The sequence below is a fragment of the Cryptomeria japonica genome, chromosome 9, assembly GCF_030272615.1.
Source record: "Cryptomeria japonica chromosome 9, Sugi_1.0, whole genome shotgun sequence".
In the NCBI taxonomy this organism is placed as follows: domain Eukaryota; kingdom Viridiplantae; phylum Streptophyta; class Pinopsida; order Cupressales; family Cupressaceae; genus Cryptomeria; species Cryptomeria japonica.
Window position 1 is genome coordinate 203346452 of NC_081413.1, and position 21105 is coordinate 203367556.

Here is a 21105-nt window from a genome sequence, read left to right on the forward strand (position 1 = left end):
GGAGTCTACTACATGTTATTTATTTTATAGTTGTGCACTACTATATGTAAGAACAAGTACACTTTATCAATCAATCCTCTTTTATATAAGTGTATTTTTAGAAATTTTGTCACATTCAAATAATAAGGACAATGGGAAGTACTTGAAGATATCCATAATGGTCATAATGCAAATTCTAGACCAAAATACTTTGGAGAATTCAACTATATATAGGAGCCTCTACATATGGTATTAGGAAACTCTTGAAATGTAATCTTATTACTTTACTTCCAACTAAGCCAATGGATTACTCTAGGCTCACACCAAACATGATTAAATTTTTTTCATTTATTGTCATCACATCCATAGAAATTGGAAGGGAGCTAAGACACATAAATTCTTTCTACACTAATCTAAGAGGAGAGTTAAATAAATAATATAATCTAAAATAATTTATAAGAAAGACAAAGCAATATTTAATCATTTGCCATGACACAATGATTTATCTTAGTAAAACCATTTTGGGAAAAATTCAACCTCTAAACTTCAAACTGATATATTAATTAATAACAATTTCAATTGCACTTCAATCCAAGAAAAGAGCCTTCACAAGAGACAACACCCAGACTTGGATCTTGAGTACTACTAATTACATAATGATACCTACAAAATGCATCATATAAAATCTATTCCAAGCACCCAATAGATAAATAAACTAATACATACAACCACCAAAAGAAATCATAAATCCATAAGTTAATACCACCCAAAAGTAGTACCTATTTATCCCAAGTTAGTTTCTTGTGCTAAATATAGTATATTCATTACACCTATCATAAAAATGTATCATAGCATGCAATATTTATCCTCTTGACTTGTGCACTCAAATTTCTTTCATCCAAACCCATCAAAAAGGCTTGATGGAAATTATAATGACATGTCATAGGTTGGTGGAGATTCTTGGTCAACATGTGTGACTCACTCATACAGTTCCCTTATGCATCACTAATACTCTTATGAATTTAACATGGGGAGTGGTGGGGGGGATAACTTCTAAATGCCATAATTTTGATCTAGGAACCTATCTAGTCCTATTTTTAAATCAAATATATCAAAGAACTCCACATCATCATATCTATCTTTAGTATATTAAAGTCTACTTCAATACTTTTATATCAAAAAATAGCCTCTACAACCTATGAATTATATTTTAGTGTTCTCAACATTAAGATGTACTATCATGATCCTATGTACTAAAATTGAATCCACTTCATTCCAATTTTGTGCTAACTTGATGTTTTTTTATTCTTATCTACTATACTACATTTTAATGTACTTGAATTAATGAATAGGTCGACATATTTAAAGATGAGTGAGAGCACCATAGTTTGTCCTACATTTTGGTTGTTTGAGGCCACTAAAATAAGTTTTTTTAAAAATATCACATTCTATCAATTATAACAAAAACAAATAGAATCTGCAAGGGCATGATGAACAACTATCAATTCAATTTGCTACATCCTAGAATTCAGTTTTCTATGTCAATTCAATTATAACAATTATTGCATTGAAGGTCATGTGACATAATATCTAGAGAACTTGCGAGGGCATGATGAACAACTCTCAATTTAGTTTGCTACATCTTGGAATAATAAGAGGGTGGTTATTGGGGGAATCTCTTTTGAAGTCTCAGAGGAAGTTATTGCCCAGGCTATTGGCCTTTCTTTGGAAGGAAGAAGATGGAAGCAAATGATCCATGTGAGTAACAATGAGAACCTTAAGAAATTCTTCAAGGGGAAGGAGGCCCCTATCAAGCTACAAGGTGGCTTTGCCAGAGAACCCATGAAATCTGGTATGTTTAATGGTGATGAAATACTTTACCCTTGAGGGTCATCATAAACTTTATTATTACTATTATATGCCCTTGTCGAATCATTTTAGGAACCATGACCTTACTATAGATGGGGACATCCTTGATAGCCTGAAACAATAGAATCTTAACATATATGTGTTTTAGCTAATCAATGAGATCAAAAGTTACATCTTCACTTTGCTCAGTCTCCTCAGCTTGTAACCTCTAAGGAAATGGAGGTATTCAAGGCGAAGTTCTAGGGTGTTGGGCTTGGGTAGATTGAGCTAGCTGATCTGGAGGGTTATCTGATACAACTTGCTCTAATGGTACTTCAATAATTACCGAAGAAGATGGATTAGGGAAAGTAGTCCCTGACCTAAGATTAATATCACTTATGTAAAGAGAATATGCAAGGTACTGGTTAGGATCAACAAAATATACTTGTTGTTGTGGTTGAGGCTTACTATTGGGATTTGGTACGAGCTAAGTAGCTTTAGGTGGAGTGGCATTAGGAGCAGGGGGTGGCATTATAGAAGGATGTTGAGGTTGTTGAGGTGTCTATAAATAAGCAAAAGGTTGATTTGACCACTATTGACCCCCTCTCCATTGAGAAGTTGGTTGCCAATTTCCCTATGGAGGCTGCCATGACCCTTGAGGTCGAGACCAATTTACCTGTAGTTGCTTCCATTGGGATGAAGGATTGGAATAATTTGACCACGAACTTTGGGGATTATACCAAGATTGAGGTGGAAAATTCCCAAAATTTTCAACATATGGAGGTTGCCATTGATTATTTTGTGCATAAGAATTCCCATTATAACCAACAAAAGATAATGGATCAGGAGGCATACCTTGTCTTGGGGCCCATGGCCTTCTTTGAGAAACATAGAAGAGCTATTCATCATCTACATGTACTGGCTTAAACTCAGGAACATGGTGATCATCAAGATTAGCAACTAACTTACACCTGCAGTCCTTCTTTTGCCTACAACGTGGACAAAATTCTGCAAGCATTGCTTCAACTTCTTCATGCTTCTTCTTGGCTTGAAGGGTATCCAATTGAGTGGCCATATTGTTTATAATATCTTCCTTAAAATCCTTAGAAGATGGCTTAATTCCATTCGCGAAACTCCACTTCTTGATTCTAATGAAGACATTCTAGGCTTATAACGTCCATTCTTCTTAGTAGTGGCCCTGGAATATTTTTGACAGGTTTGGCTGATTTCATTCCATGATGATTGAGTGATATCTCCACCTCCCATAAGGTCTAGGGCATTCGTGCATTCTTCACTGATTCCTCTCAGAAATATCAACTTGAGAGATTCTTCATTTAAAGTACTGTGTTTAGACTTCTTAACACAAAATAGAAATCTCTCAAGATAGTCTTATATACTCTCCATTGGTCCTTGGTAAACAACTAAAGGGTAATGATACTCTTCAGGTGGTCCAAAAAGAAAATGAAGGTCATTTTCTAGAAGTTCAAATGTAGGATAATCCAAATTATCTGGGGCTCGATAAAGTGCAGCAAAAGGATTTACATCTAGTGCTTCATAAGGATTAAGTCCTCTATTATCAAGGTTATTAGAAAGGAATCTACCACAAACATCTCTTCTTCTTCTATGCATGCAGATTCAGAAAAAAAATTTATTTGACAACTTATCTTAACTACCAAAATAGTAAATTACTGAAAACTAAAAGCTCATGGCTATGACAGGTTCTTAGTTTGGCACCATCCTTGACAACGACGCCAAAAATGTCTACCTTCCCAATTAGAACAATAACTCAGCTTAAAACCTGAACTCGGGGATTGGATATCTATCCTGAATAACTATCATTCTTTGGTGGAGGTTTCATTTACATGTCAACCCAAGGACATATTGCTTGAAATGGTCCAACACAGTTTGTGCACTAAGTTCCAATAAAAGCCATTCTATTCTACTGCGGCAAAGAAAGTTACAGAAATTAACACACATAAATGTAACGACTAAAATGCTACATGAAATCTTAATGCTGAAGGGTAATTCAAACAACTAACTACCACTGATGTTCTAAACTGATAAACAAGAACTACTCTATTCGCCTTTGGTTGTAGGAACAATCACATGTTCTGGTTCCAGTGGCTGTGGGAACAATCAATGTTAGAACAACAACTATATAAAAATAAAACTAACACAACAAATACATAGGATCGCTCACCAAGTGGTCCCCCTTGGATGAGCATGTCTAGAACTCAAATGGTCTTATATGTTCAAAATGCCATCACTTTATTTATCATCCTAAAGGCTGTTACACTTTATGAAAACAAAGAGAATATTGTCTAACTCTTGAAAACTCTGTCTAACCCCCATGAGGAGGTTCAAATCTTTATTTATAAGAAAACTATAACAAATCGCGTAGCCACGCCCAAGAGAATAGGTGGAAGTTTTATTACAACAAAGAAAGAGTCAACCATAAGAATTGTGGGACATTCATCATTCATAACCAAAAATATAGCACAATGGTTCCCGCTAGATTGCCGCCTACTGGAGACAACCATAAATAATTCTCGAATTACTTTGCTATTCTTCAGCTAATTGGTTACCACCTCGCTTATTGCTTTAATGATTGCAACTGCCTTGACTTTGTCTTTAACAACCTGAATGACACAATCCTCCTTTCTCGCATGGTTTGATAGCTTATGCAGCTACCTAAATGTTCCTGCATCAAGAGTTAAAGGACACAAGCACATACATATCCATTTTCTGTCAACCATAACATTCATTCATCCACATATAAAATTATCATAGTAATTTGCATAGCTGCAGGAATACATTCATAGCCAAAACAATACAAAGTTTGAAACGTTGGGTTAATGTTCATCATGCATAGGATCAAAAACCTCTAACACATCCTATACCCTTGACATTGTCTTATTACACAACTTAAATCATGAAAAACATAACAGACATGGACACAAAAAGAGCTATTATTTCAACTCACCACTTCCCACCCCTTGGCAGCTTTTGCGGGCCAAATTGCCCCTTCTAGATTTTTCTAGCTGACTGGTGAAGCCTTTGCTTCCTCTCCTCTCCCCTCTTCCTCTGTTACCATCATGGAGCTTGGCTCCCCTACCTTTCCCTCTCCCTATACTGCTAAAGAGTGGAAAGCCATTTTCTATAAGGGTAAGAGAAAATCCGCTAGAAAAGGGAAAATAATCATAATTGACAATTCCACTTTCTAAGGACATAGATGATGAGGACCCTAATGTGGAAATTGAGGGAAGGAGAAGGTCACAAAGAATTACCTCACGGGGCACTGGTGAGAAAAAAAGAAGAAACAAACTACTATTGATATGGAGGAGGACACTGAAGGGGAGGAGGATGGTGGAAATTAACTTGATGGTGAGGAGATTGATACTTGGGTTTTTGATGCTGGTAATTCAGGAGGTCTTGGCCCCCCATTGGGCCCCCATGGTTTGGATAAAAAGAATATGCACCCTACTAATAATTTGGAAATGTGGTCCTAGACATAATTATGTGGAAGGTTGGCTCAATCATGGTGATGGTGTTTGATTTGGGCATTGAAGGGGCCGAGGGTAAGGAAGGGGATGATGGTGATGAAATTGACAAGGGAAAGAAAGCCAGTAAGAAAGAGGGGGAAAGGAAAAAAGAAAAAAGGAGTGGTCATCTTGTAAAAGAGGACAAACAGAATATAAAGGCGAAAGAGTATGTGGTGCTCACCAACCAGCTCAAGGATGATGAGATTCAAACCCTTAAACATGAGGTTTGGGAGCTGAGAAGCCGTTTGGATAGTCATGAGATGAATGAGGAACTACAAGACTTTAGGGAAGAGATAAAGGAGACGAAGTGCAGATGGGACTCCAGGGACAAACAACTTGTCAGTATCAACAAGTTTTGTGTCAGAGTCATGCATAGTTCAGCTATGACTCTTTGCCTACGACATGATAAGGTTGTTGATAAAAAGGCCTGCAAGGAACTCTACAAGTTCCTTACGAATAATTGGGACAATGTGTTGGGTCTGGTTAGGCTTCGTAAGCTAGCTCCTTAGGGCTTGGTCTGTTTAGTTTTTGTTTTGTTTTTACCAAATCTTTGGACTTACAGGGTATGCCCTTGTTGATCTTTTCACTCTTTGTTGCTTGAATTTCGTTTTAGTTTGATATTTTGTTGTTAATATGTTGTTGATAGCTTTTAGCTATGTTAAGGGTCAACACTAGTTTTATAATAAAAAACCAAAAAAAAAGATGATCAAGAATTTAAAGACAATGTAAACTAGTGAATTCTAATTTTTTTGAATGTAGATTCTTGTTTTAAAAAAAATAAAATTATTTCCATCTTATTTGGTTAGATTTTAATTAAGTTCCTATTATAGTTTTGTTTGACTTTATTGAGTAACCTAAGTGTCATCTAGCATAACATGAGCTATAGATAAAACCTTCACATTTCTTTTCAAAACGTAGATCTCTAATATTGATATTGGGAGAGTATACATTTTTGTTTATTTTAATTTATTAATTGACAAAATATAATTTTCACACATACAAATACCTTCTAGAATAACTTTTTAGATATATACCCAAATCAATTTATTCTTATTGAAATAAGGATGTCGATATATAATGTCATTATTCCTTGAGATTTTTTTACTATTTTCTTAAATATCCCATTTAGATGTCACTATTTTTTGTAACATACTTATGTTGATTAGAAAAGGGAAAATGTAATAAAATATATATTTAGAATGCTAAAGATGAGGGCTATTAACCCATATTTTTTTTTAATAAAACTTAGTCAACCTAATGATTTGGGTTATGACATGGTAAATTTATAGAAGAAAATTGATCCATGTGGTTTAGAGAGAATAAAATAATAAGTCCAATAATCACATAACCCATATAGAAGAAAATTGATCCCCTTTGTTCGAAGAGAGTTCAATCCACCCTCATTTGATCTAAGGGGGTTCAATCTAACTTTCTTAAACAATGAGGTTTCAATCCACCCCCTTCAATCTAAGGGTTTCAATATTAATAATATTAGAAGTGTGCATTGGATTTTTTTTTTATTAAGGGAGGCTCTATTGACCCTTCTTCAACCAAATATGGTTAGATAGAAACCCCTATGTGACATGGTGGTAGAAAACTGATTTGATCAAAGGGTGTTTAAATAGATTCCACCTTTGATTAATCTTTTTCTGTGTGTATGGAATTCACTTTCCATTTTTTCTTGTGGCCCAAGAGTAGGACAAAGATTTGTTCTTTGATCCATAAATGACTAGGAACCTAGAATGATACCCATGAGGGATCAAGGATTCATAATGCATCATTATTAAAAATGAACATCTCACTAAAACATAAAATTTGCATGTAGTGAAACAAACTAACAATCATAATAATTTGTATTGACATTTCAATAGATAAATTTATATGTCTCGTGAATCATTCATTATGAAGATAAAAAATAAGAGACTTTATTAAGGAGTGAAGAGATGAAGTACTTCAATCCTAATTCAATAAGATGTTAAAGGTGTTCATTAACACCACCTTAACTTAATGTAGGTAGTGACATAAAGGAGTGAAATTCATATTAAGTGATAGACACACAAATGATGGTAGGTTTTGAGACAATATATCATATTTGAGATGTGATCATAATTTCAAAAGACATGACCACAATCACAATTATGTCTAGTTGATCTCTAGAGATAAAAGTTACATTCATTTAGAAAGATTTGAAATTCGAAGACAAATCCAATTATAGATGTGTGGTAGATGAAACACATCAACACACCAACCCCATTAGAAAAGCTAAACCATTTTCTAGCCTTGCACATTTCAATTAAACAATTAGTTGTTTTATATTTGAATCAATTAATCATGTTAGTTTAGATTTGATTTAAATTAATATTATGCATTAAAATTTTGAATACCCAATAAAGTAATTTAAAAATACACTCTTATCCTTAAGGTTTCTTTTTGCTTTACAATACTTTCACGACCAAACTAATTATTTATAGAAATCATAAACAAAAGACTTTGAAACACACAAAAAGTTAAATATCACAAAACTTAAACATTTAACATATTTTTCATATTGAATTAATGAGTAAATTTTTTTTATCTTAATTTATTTTAAAATTTAAAATTATTTTTTATATAAAGACTTTTCAAATTTAATTTTTTTTATTAAAGTGATTAGAGATATCATTTTTTTTATTTAAGGGGTAAACGCTTTTGGTCACTACACGTTCCAAGATGATTAGAGATATCATTGAACCCCAACCATAATACCCTTTTAAAAAAAGGGTATTTAAATATTTTAATATCTACAATTTACATAACTATATTAACATGATGCTTCATTAATGAAGAGTCAATTAAATGACAAATCATCCTTTTTTTTCCATCTATAAATGTGGTACTTTGGAAGGCACACCCATATATTATGATTTCTTGATTACCTCTAAATTTTCTCGTCAAAATTAACCTTTACCCATCCTTCATAGAGATGCTTTCACTTAACCTCCTTTCTCACCCCTTCAAACACATCAACCCCTTCAAACACATCAACATGCTTTGACCCCATAATAAGTGTCTCACTAAAAAGTAAATTCAAACTTTATTTACTCCATAAACAAACATCTCATAACCATTACATACCAACAAAATAAACCTAAAATCAATTATGATAAAAATGCTTGCCGTCAAATATACATATTCCTTTTAATGGAGTGTTCTCATCTACCTCCATACATGAATTTTAAAAGACAATTAATAACATCTACAAGGAAAGCACTAAAGCCAATTTCAACATTAAAAAACATAGCAAAGTTGGAAGTTATGGAGGGAGGAGACACACATCACAAAGCCAACATGGAAGGGACTAGGAAAAAACATAGGGATCCCATTCCCACAATTGTAGGCTATGTTAAATAGGTCCCATCAATTTTATTTTTTAATTAAAACCACAATAGTATACATGTACTATTTTTTGTTGGGCTTTACTTTAGTGGGCCATAAACCTCCTCACAAAAATATTTAGAGTTAATAATTGGAGTGGTTTATATTAAATTGTTTAGAGTGTTAATATTTAAGAAGGTTACAATTTCAACTATTAAATTGATTTTTTTTTTAATATTAAAAATTTAATTTTATGTTTTTCATTGTTAAAAATACTGTATACCTGAAAATAAACGAGTTGTTGAGTTTTATAATGAATAATTTATAAATTATAATATATTTTTAAGGTCTTACAAAGAGATTAATAAGTGGACTTGATTTAGATGTACATGACTATATTTTACACATTCTAAAAGTGATTCGAATTTTATATATCATATGCAAGTTGAAAAATATATGTTGAATTTATTGGTTTGACTCTTTAAATTCTTTTTCCTCTCTACAATTAATTCATATTTGAAAGCTTAATTTTATTATTATTAACTTTCACCTCACTTAAGCTTCAGAATTATTCTACCCACTTTTATGAATATGATATAGACTGTATCTTTTATGTGCTTAAATTCTATTTCTTCCTTACAATTAAATCAATTTGAAAGCTTAATTTTATTATTATTAACTTTTACCTCGCTTAAACTTCTAAATATAATTCTATTCCACCCACTTATATGAATATGATATATATTTTTTATAAATTAATTTAATTTTTTTTGGTTACGTTAAATATCCCCGCAACCCAATCCAACCCCCTTACATTAAACTTTCTTAAAAAAATTCTATATATTACAACATAATTTACATTTTTCTAATAAGTAGCTGATAATGTTGGTTTGAATCATGATTTAATTAGATGAAACAAAGCCTTCCTACCAACAACAATGTCTATCTACCTAACCTATTTGTTGTAATCACAGAAGGATAAATAAAGAAGAATATTACTCAGACACGGACTCCAAACCAGCCTGGAATCCGACGGTCCTCGTGACTGGATCAGGGGCAACAAATGCGCACGGTTTAACTTATTCTCGCAGTGCACGGTTTTTAGGCCATATTTTTTTATATACCCCGTGTGTATGTTCAAGCATATGCTCATTTGCTTGCAAGGTTCTTTTCCACGCAGAACCCCTTTCTACGGAGCCTTGAAGCATCTGTTATCTGCTGAAATCGTGAAATATATACGCGGCTGCGATAAATCTCTGTAGATTCTAGTTGGCATTGAATCGGGCTTTGATTTGTGTTAGACTGCAGTAATTATGACGGCCAATTTCGATCGGTGGGAGGCAGATCCTTTCTTTTCAGCGGCTGAGGATGTGCAGGATTCGGCTGACAGGTTTGTATTTGATCTATTTACTGATATTTTCGGATACCCATCTGGTGTTTTATGTTTTTTAGGAATATAACTGGTTTTTCTCTTTTGGCTTCATCCTTGGGACTTGAATCTGCAACTGGTAGTTTTGAAGCGTTCTAACCTGTGACTAGAGTGTAAACACACATTCACCTGTGACCAGAGTATAAACACACAATAACCTGTGACCAGAGTATAAACACACAATAACCTGTGACCAGAGTATAAATACACATTATATTTGATTATCTGATGGGTCTATGCAATATGTGCCTATATGATATGCGGTTCCATTATTCTTCGGGACAATAGGGTCTGTAGGCAAAGATGTTTGAGGGTTTCTTAGAAAAGCCAAAGGTTTCAGGCTGGGTTCGAGTCCTCATAAAAGTTTGGTGGTTTTCTGAGTTAATCTTATGGTTTTGCTGCATATATATGCTTATGATTCAATGTTTTAGAGTCTTGAAATGCCATCATTCAAGTAAGTTAGCCCATTGACCGTGGCAGCTTTTTAAGGAATTCTGCAGCTGAAAGGAAGCCATGGATTGTCTTAATCGTTTAAGGAAAAGAGAAATGGTTTAAACACCTATAACGGTGTGCTTATATATAACGAAAAATTGGTTTAAACACCTATGAATGTGTGCTTACTTACATATAAGCTTTCAGATGAATGTTTAGTATTTTTTTGTTGGAATGTTGGAAGAACTTGATGTTTATGATTTGTTGGTATTGGTGGAAACCAAATGATCTCTCTTTGGGTTAGAGTTATTGTCTGAAGGTGCGTAGTCTGTCAAAGTCACTCTGGGCTTGTTCTGATGCTATACCTTGTTATGGTACCTCACGAATTAGGCCTAAAGGGTTCTATATGAGCCAGCCATCTCAAAAATTGAATTTTGCAGACCCTCCTGGCATGCTATTTTTAATGGGTCTGCTAGGATGCAAATCTGAACCTTTTCATGAATGTGCTTGTTGTGCCCTGCCACTTGAGCAACCTGTCCTCTTGTGGTTCTGTGTGTGGATTATTCTTCCAAATCAAATGGGCTTTTGGTTTTTAAGCATTTTCTTTCTAGTGTAATTTATTAAAAAAATGTGTTTCATCACAAAGTTTGCGTTATTGGCTGCAGTATCATTACATGGCGGCCATGTTAAAAGATTTAAAAAAAATAGACTTCTCTCTAGCACAGTGGTTGCTATCCAATATTCTTAAAATAATGTGTTTCTGAATGTTAGAGAATGTGATGCAATGTAGGTTAGAATCCGTGTACAGACGTTGGGTGCATGCACAGACTGCGGCAGAGTTGGATCATGATGCTTCCTCAGAGGGTGGGGAAGATTCAGTTGATTTTCTGAGACGGGAGCTGCAAACAGCCCTTGGCACTGCTAAATGGCAGGTGAGTTTACTTTGTTCAAAAATTGTATCTTCTTAACCAGAGGATTGGTAATTGGTAACTAAGTAATGGACAGGATATGGTAGGGAGCTAGACTTTATCATTGGAAAATTGCTAAAGTGGCTCTGTATGACAACCACTTGGTGGCATGGGAACATCACCTTGGTTTACACAGTTTTTGATGTAGAACATATTCGCCCATGTTTTCCATTTCTGTTGGATAGATGAGATTCAGGATACCAACATGAGATGGCAGAGTTGAATCTTTCTTTTCTGACGTGTTGTGTAATAAAGGTCAACCCTGTTTGGTTGGGTGGTTGTTTAGTTACTCAAATTTATGTGTAAAAATTGTATTTATGGATACAGTAATGATTTTATAATTATGTTGTTGTTTTTGTGAGAAAACAGCTAGATGAGTTTGACAGAGCAGTGAAATCGAGTTACTGTGGGAATGACGGTGATGCTGGTGATAGACATAAACAATTTGTAGCGGCTATTCAGAGTCAAATAACTGGCATTGAAAAATCTTTAAGTAATTCAAATGGTGGGGATGGCAAGAAAGGCATACGTTGGATTCAGCTTGATGATCGGGAGAAGGATGATTTAGCCTCATTTCTTTGTGGGTCTTGTGGGAGTAATAATAATTGCTTAGAACAGCGCAGTGACAGCAGCACAGAAGAAATGGTGGAGTTGAGACTTGATGATGCACCCCTGTTGAAGAGGAGAGACTTGAGGAATTTACGTGACACTGAGACTACCTGTAAGGTTGATAATCATTTCAAAGAAACTGTTTTCATTAATAAGGACTCTAAATTTGTAATAGAATTGGCAGAACAAAAGCTTGCTGATAATTGGGATGATAGGCACAGCGAGGGTTTTATAGATAAAAAAACTGGTCATAGAAGAAGTTCAAGTGTTGGGGCTGACCTTGGTTCATGGAAAATTACGATTGAAGATGATAATGCACAAAAAGAAAGTTTGGGATTGCAACTACATGAATCTCTCACTCGACGGAATGTGCTGGGATTGATAAACAACATGGGTCTTGAAGTACCACTAAGGTGGTCCAGAGGTTGTTTAAGGAGGTGTAAAGATAGTATCAGTTTTCATTGCCATCCTCGGAATGGGCATTTGAAAGACCTGGTAAGATTTAATTCAGTGTTATATATCTGTTTAATATTTCACTTTGAGAATAGATGCCTAAAATATATTGATTTGGCTTGCTTGATATAGAAACAATAATACAGAAATTACAACATTGTCTTGGTTCTTAAATGCAAAACAAAATTATTTGATTATTTACATATAGAAAAGATTTAAGCAAATTTTTTTCATCTTCTGATAAGGTAAAGTCAGTGTGTATTTCATAGATTAATGATAACTCCCAAAACACTCACAAGCTTGATGATTTCAATTAACTAATGAGAGTTGTAATTTTTTATTTTTCTTGTGAGGTGATATCGTTTATAACTAAAACCTTCAGAAGTATGTGAGGAATAACTTACTAAAACCTACGAACTTATGCCTGGTATATTACAATCTATTTACTATTCTTTTGGAGCCATGCTTTTCAAGGAGAACTTATTTCAATTAAAATATGACTCATGGAATATTATCTATAGAGAACAGGTTTCCAATCAACCGGCTATTGGTACATCCTTCCATCTTTTCTTGTATTTTATTCTATTCCTCTTTGGTGAAAGGAATGTTATATTCTTTTGTTTTCTTGTTTTTTCGTTTTTGAGCACAATATATAGTAATGAAGTTTGCTTTAAATGAGAAGCACAGAAATTTATCCCCAAAGTCTTCTAATTTGTATCAGGGTTCAGCAATATTGTCTGATAGTAACAAGAGAATGTATCACGGTTCTGAACAAACATATGGTTGGCTTGGAGCAGTGCAAAGGAAGATGCTGAGGTCTCAGTATTTTCTTCAGTATAGCCGCCCTTTACAGATAACTTGGGTGCTTATTGCAATGCTGTGTCTAGTAGGTATGCAATTGTAATATTTTCAGATACCAATTCTGTCCGAGTTTTGAGACATACATACAGAAGAAATGTTCATAAGTTTTGTTGCAAATCATAATTTTTCATTTTTATTAAGATAATTATGAGCACATATGGATGCGTTCTTATAATTATTAATTATGCCCAAATAATTAAAAGTTTCCTAAATAAGGATTGTCTGCATGGTGTTTGTGAAATCAATCTGTTTTTTGTGCTTTATATTTCAGTAATTTGTTGTATGGAATTTTGTGCAGGTCTCTTCACATTCCTGGCAGCCTAAAAAATTGACCCAAAACAAATTTAATTATTTGAGATTCAGTCATTGTAAGCTTGCTGTATATAGGAGTCCAAGGTATTCCTCAATATCTAAGAGCTTTTGTGAAACAAATTAATTTATGTTCTCATGCAAAATACTTGTGTACGTTGGCTTTTGATTATAGTTTGGTTTATGCTATAATTGATTCATTATATATGATTATAAATGCATGCTTAATAATCTTTTAAATCTATTTAAGCTATTAACTCAATCACAACTTTGGTGAAAACATGTGCTTAAATATGTTAGTTTTAGGATCAGACTGTAGCAGTTAGATAGCAATAACAGAAATAACACAATGAACACCAATATATCCTGGGAAAACCTCCCGCTTGGAGGTGAAAAGCCCAGCAACAATTCTCAGATCTTGATTAAGCAATAACCAATTGAATTTACAATGAGCTTCAACACTTGAAGCTAACAGCAAACTAATCACAGTGATATCTTCAATCTAGGGCACACTGTAATAGTGAACTTATCTGCAGATGTTGCTGTCACTAGGATGAAGTTCGCTGATGATGTCCACAGCTCAATGATAGTTCAGTTGCCTTTCACAAGTGTTCGCTATCCTTCAAAGGTGTTCGCTCTCTTCTAAATAAATTCTGTGTCTTCAGAATATGTTTGCTGTGCTCTCAATGATGATTCGCTGTCCTCCAACTGTACTTCGCTGATAGAGCATGTAATTGCTGTGTATGTGATAATGATTGGAGACTTGTGTATATATATAGGCGACATAGCCTTTTGATTCTCTAAGTTGGCTTGCATAGAGAATATTCTCTAAGTTGGCTTGCATAGAGAATTTGTTTAATTACAATTAAATGCTTCAAAGTTGGCGCCAAAACAAATTAGGTCTACACGCTATAGATGACCTCAACACGTTAAGCAAGATAGGGTAGGGTTAACAAAACGTGTTATGGACAAGATAGACCCACAAGTTACATATGCCTCCCACATAGGGCATGATTAATACAACACGTTTTATCTTTTAAAGCCAATAGGGCCACAAGTATGCTAGATGTGCTAGGTCGGCCCTAGAAGGGCTCCGACCTAGCTACATACAACAACAAAATAAAATGGCGTGAAACCTTTGAAATGGCATCAAACTGTTTCAGTTCATTAAGAATAATGAGTTAATAACTTTATAGTCAAACTGTGACACAATTGTGTTAAAACTGTTAATTTTAATTCAGCTACATACTTTGTAATCTTGTAAATCTGTTCAAGTCACTTAACTTATTCACGATATTGGTCAAGACCTGCAGACTGGAACATGGCTTCAATTCGAACTGATGATAAGCCTTCAAAATGCTATCAAGGTTTTTGAGCAATGCAGAATCATTTGCAATACACTTGGCTTCTTGTGAACCTGCAGTCTGTTTGGTTTTTGTAATGTGACAATTGACATCCATACACTGAACTTTCAAGTGAAATTAAATAGCATTGCTTTCCTTTCTGGAAATGTACAGTAAATTTTTTTGATTTTATAATCCAGATAATAATTTTGCATTATTTTTGCTCTGCACAAATTCAAATAACAAAAGCAGTGATGCAAAACTACTCATTCATTTTGTTTTTTTAAAGCAGAAATAGGATATGATGCACCCAATTGAGTTTTCATTTTGTTTTTTTAAAGCTGAAATAGGATATGATGCCCCCAATTGAGTTTTCATTTTGTTTTTTTAAAGCTGAAATAGGATATGATGCCCCCAATTGAGTTTACATCATTTTGAAAGCAATCTATCCTGAGTAGTACATTAGCTTCTCATTGTAAACTACATGAGGTCATTGCCTTGAGTAGATTTTGTACGATGTGAATTACTGTAGAGGTGACTTTGAGGACGAGTTGAATCTTATAAAGGCAATGTTATGATGTCAGGTCATTGACATGGTAAACAAGTATTTTCTGCATGTTTTAATAAGATAATACTTTTTGAAAGCTGAATCAAATACTGTATTCACTTCTGTAACATATCAGCTATGAACAACTTACGTTATCTCTAATGAACCATTGAATATTTGATTTCTCATCTTTGATTTTGTTCACTTTCTCCACTCCCTCATTATTATGATTAGCTTGTCTTATATTGAAAGCTCAAACTTTGTTTCTGTTATGCAGAAGTTTACCTGCAGCAATTTCTGCGGAGTAAAGTTCCTGTATTGTTGTCACTGGTAGAGATCGACAGGCATGCAATATATGGAAAGCTATCAAGAAATTTTGTTTTGCTTACAATTTGGGTGAAGCTTTTAAGATAGGTTTCTAAGTTTTACTCCACAATTCTGTGGAAGTGAAATCGAGAATGTACTTGTTATAGATGATGCTTGTTCGTTTCATCTATTGGGTATATTAACAGTATGTATTGGTGTCAAATTGCATTCATGACACCATTTTGTTGTATTCTAAAACTTACAAAGCAAAGCCATTTGAATAAAATATCAATGTCTCATCATATGGCGTGTACGAGTGTTTTTAACATGAAATATGTATTACTGTCTCCAGCAATATTCAAAGCTTTTGAATGAAGGTGGAGAAGATTGGATATAGGCATGTTTGGATATCTTGGGAGTGTATTGAATTGGATGCTAAGCAACAGAAGGTTGTTTTATATGTAACATTATTACAATAACAAGTTATTATGGGGAGTAATTTGTGACTCAAATGAGGCGGTTAGAATCAACTCTGGTAAGCTGTGGTTTAACTTTAAGCTACTCTGGTAAATTAAACATGAACACAAAATGAGTTTGGAGTTATGAAGTTAAAATGTATTGGTCATTGGTAAGTAATGTTCGACACTAATATACTGTACAATGTTTGATATTTATTATTATTGCCATTAGATTATACCAATATGTGTAGTGCTGAAATATTCAGAAGCTGGTAATATGCTACTATTTATTGTAATCTAGTACGGTCTGTAATCTATTCATCAAGCGGCAAATGATTTTGTATAGCAAAATTGAAATTATATACCAGCTCCAGCTCAAGATGCATGCAAATTTTCAGATAAATAGATTAATGCCTTTTGAAGGTGCTGTTGTATAATGACAGTGGAGTAATTAAGCGAGAGAGGTGACCCTGCCCCTACATTGCTTTTTACCTATCCTTTTAAATTTACCGTGGTCAAAAAGCAGCAGTGAGGTGCAGGGAAGGTTCTGCTTTTTTTCCTCTGTTGTTTTGCCTTTTTGTATCGTCTCGGAACTGGTATTTAAAGGGAGTGGAAACGTGCTTTATTTGGGTATGGCTGCCATCCATCACTTCTGCCTTTGTATTTCTTTAAATTGGATGAAGATGGCTGTTCTTGATGAGATCTCTTTTTTCCAGATCTTTGATTCGCAGTGTCAAATCACTCGATCTATTTGCATTTGAAGATTTGAGAACTGTGGAGATGGTATTGGGCTTATTAAGCAACATATAAACAGTAACTTATTATCTTTTTAAGTTTTAACAACTAACAAATGGTCCTTCTCTGGGTTTTAAAAAAATCAGAATTTTGAACTCTCAGATCTTGTACTATACATTGGTAATCCTCAAGTAAAGGTAATGTTGCCTCAGATCTTCGCCCTTGTGAAGGTTAAAACTTTTTTGTGAGGTTTCTTCAGGATTGAGTGCTTCGGTAGCTCTGACTTCAAGCTATTCTGAGTTGGATTCTGTTTACTGCGGGGGCATTAATCCATTTGCCCTCTTTGTTTGTTTGTTGGATGGTGGCTTGTGCCATTGGCTCTGCCATGGCATTTAAGTTACGGAGCTGTGAGATCCCTTATTGGAGGTGGAAGGTCCCCATTTTGTCCACGGCTTTGGTATTGTTACGTTTTTGGATGTTCTATGTTGACCCATAAATGTTGTTCTCTGGCATATATCTTCTTTATCATTTAGCTGCTTCTAGTTTCGATTTTGTGAATTTTTTTGCATCCATCATCAGGATGATAGAGAAATGTAGTCTAAGTGGGGAATGGTATGGTATACAAGAATTTCGCTACATTGTTTGAAGTTGTGGTTTAAGTAAATTAGTTAATGGCAAATACGCCTCTGGATAATGGCGGAAACTATGGAGAAAAGCCTCAACGTTTATTGTTAAGGATGGTGTGTGGGTGTTTTCAGATCATTGATGGGGATGACCCCCTTTGCCCATAAAATTTGCGATGACACCTGATTGTTTTCTCAAAACACGCCCTCTTTTCAAATGGCACCTGGGCCTTGGCAGGGATATTTACATGCATAGATAAGCACATAGTCTACAGATCTCTATCACGTAAACCCTAGCCGTCTGAGCTTGAAAATCTCGGTCATTTTAATATGGTGGAACATCTAAATAATCGCACCTAGGATTGCTACTCTCACCTTCCACAACTTGAGTTTGAAGCTTGGACTCTTGCTCGTAGCTCCTTGGGAGTGTATGATCCCATTATAGGAAAAATGGAGTTCCATAGATCACATTGGTACACTCGAGCAATTGCAATGAAGGTTTTTAGCGAAAGATGGGCCGCTTGGACAAGTTTTATATCTCTCCTAATTTGTATATTGCACCTTTTCCTTAGGGATGCTTGATTTAGCTCGATCTAGTTGCTACTCTTTCTGACCATTTGCCCATTTTCATCAACATCTCTCTCATCAAAGGCTCAGTCCTGCCTAATGATCTCCCTTAGGAATTGAATGTTTGCCATCTACAAAATTAGGACTGCATTGATGGGATACTTGTTGTCTAGAAGGCTGAACCTAAACCTCAAAATGAAAGATGGTTCAGTTTGTGAGAAATAACTATTTCTTGTTGTACCTTCTTTCTTCGTGACAAAAGATCAGAAAAATCTCTTAAAGGTTAGGTTATTCAAGGAAGAAAAGCCCTTGACAACAACCTACTAAATATTTCTCTACAACAAACAGTTGCACGTACTGAAGATAAACTTCCTAAATTGGCTGCTTACAAGGGTGAAGGAGCTCAATTGAGAGCCCGTTTACAGTGTCTGGAAGAAGGGTATCAGGGCACCAAGTTCTTCTAATTCCTTCAATATAAACATAAAAAAGAACGGATTTTAGCCATTAATGATGCTGATGGCTCTCTGCAGACCAGCCAGGGCTTGATAATGAAAGCCTTCTATGATCATTATAGACAACTCTTTACTGATGATTCAATCATTGACCCCTTAATTCCTATCTTGTAGGATAGCTTAGCTAATGATAATGAAAGCCTTCTATGATCATTATAGACAACTCTTTACTGACGATTCAATCATTGACCCCTTAATTCCTATCTTTTAGGATAGCTTAGCTAATTGTATCCCATGTAGAATTCAACATGATTACAATATATTTCTTGATCACTATCTTTCCTTGGATGAGATTGAGGATGCTATGTACAATTTGGCTTCGGAGAAGAGCCCTGGGTTGGACGACCTGATTGTCGAGTTTTACCGCAGCTCAGGATGCTTTGATTCTCAAATTGGACTTTGATAAGGCTTGGTCGAATAACGTGGCCATTCATTCTTAAAATGCTTAAATGGTTGGGATTTGGACCCAATTTTTGTGCCCATGTTCAAATGTTGCTCATGGATGCTAATGCTAGATTGGCCATCAATGGAACTCTCTCCACAATTCCCTCTCCAACAGTCTATACGTCAAGGCTGCCCTTTAGCACCATTCCTTTATGTTCTCACAACTGATGCTCTTGGTTACCTCTTGCATCATGCTCAATCAAATAAGATCATCCATGGCATTTCTCTACTAGGCAAACATGACTGCCCTCAACTCACACTTTGCAGATAATAGCATGCTTTTCATTCAAAATACTGTTGATGATGGTAATAATCTTTTGGATATCCCTGATCTCTTTGTGTGGTTTTGAGCTCCAAACTTGCTATGCACAAAACTGAAGTTTGGATGACACGACCCAACCCGCATCTGCCTTGATTTCCAAAGGAGTGGCAAGAAAGTAAACATGGAACTATTACTAGATACCTTGACATCCCTTTTGGAATTGGAGTCTTGCTGAAAGACATGTGGAGATGGTTCTTAAACAATTTCAAATCCAAATTGTTGTCTTGGAAAAATCATTTTCTGTCTATGGTTGGACAAATACAAGTGACCAATAGAATTATTTTGGCCAACCATGTTTATATTTCTTCTTGTTGGTTGCCCTCCAAATCTTGTTACAACCAACTCACAACTCGTGGTTTTATTTGGTCCAAATGGGGGAATAAAAAAGCTATGCCAACCACTTCATGGTTTCATTGCATTCTCCCATGAGAAAAGGGTGGATTAGTCATCATTGATCTGTACATACAAGGAGTTTGTCTTTCAACCAAATGGATTGGAAGAGCTTTGGAAGGAAACACACCTTGAAATTTTTTATTTCGGTATCATATTCAAATTCCTACAACTGATAAGTCTTGGAACTCTATTCAATGGAGAGATAAGATTCTTTTAGCCCCTTACTTTAACCTCCATGGATCAACCCCTCTCAACTGCATATGGAAAGTCAGGCAAGTGATTTCCCGCAAGCATTCCTTGTTTGATCAATCTTTCAGCCATGGGCTTAGCTTTGCAACCTCTCCAATTTAGTGGAATCGTCCAATCCAAGATAATAACAACCCACTTGCTACAATTCCAAGGTTTAAAGCTAAAAGTCTATTCAAGAAAAGGCATTCAAACATTTAGAGATCTATAGGACTCTACTTGGTATTCATGGAAAACATGGCAACAGTGTGCTTCAATTTAAATTATTGACATAGGTTGTGGTGATGAAAATTATAAAAATTGTGCCTCCCAACCTAGCTATTCTTATCTCTTCAAATTGCTATTCTTGCTTTCTCAAAGACTGGAGGTGGCCAAATGGCTGCAACCTTAGATCCTTCCTTCTTAGAGTCCTCTATAAGCAACTTGTGCTTGACACACCCTTATCTCATAGACTTTTAATTCTTTTTGGAGATGCAATTTCAAATGAACTAGTTGTAACCATCTCCACCTCCAAATCTAAAATCGAAAGCTTACTCCCAATCTCAACTCACTGCTTGGAAGCTTTTTCATGGGAAACTCCTTGTTGGACCCCACCTTAAATTCCTCAACCGCCCCCTGCTTGCCTCTTCTGTGGTGTTTTTGAATCCTTCAAACATTGCTTTTGGTTCTGCTCTCATGTCAGGGTCCTATGGAATAAGCTTTTTGCTTCCCGACCTAAACTTTTCCACTTTCCTGGTCTTGGAAAGCTACTCTTCTTGGATCTTCAAGTGCTCACAACTTGATATCCAGCTCATGTCGTCTCACCATAATAAAATACATTTGGAA

At 35.0% G+C, this 21105-nt stretch overlaps 1 protein-coding gene across 1 annotated transcript; it reads left to right on the forward strand.

Moving 5' to 3' along the window:
- Positions 1-9742: 9742 nt before the first annotated feature.
- On the forward strand, positions 9743-16282 carry LOC131038846 (uncharacterized). Its single transcript, XM_057971405.2, has 6 exons — positions 9743-10113; positions 11375-11516; positions 11922-12656; positions 13336-13504; positions 13774-13871; positions 15952-16282. Exons 1-5 carry the CDS (start codon positions 10037-10039, stop codon positions 13797-13799), a joined length of 1149 nt encoding a protein of 382 aa, XP_057827388.2. The 5' UTR covers positions 9743-10036; the 3' UTR covers positions 13800-13871; positions 15952-16282.
- The last annotated feature ends 4823 nt before the right edge of the window (positions 16283-21105 follow it).

Bases quoted from the DNA above. Each gene is read 5' to 3' on its own strand.
- LOC131038846 (XM_057971405.2), top strand. From the start codon at position 10,037: ATGACGGCCAATTTCGATCGGTGGGAGGCAGATCCTTTCTTTTCAGCG. The intron at 10,114-11,374 runs GTTTGTATTTGA...GATGCAATGTAG, and splicing joins GTGCAGGATTCGGCTGACAG to GTTAGAATCCGTGTACAGAC. The intron at 11,517-11,921 runs GTGAGTTTACTT...GTGAGAAAACAG, and splicing joins TTGGCACTGCTAAATGGCAG to CTAGATGAGTTTGACAGAGC.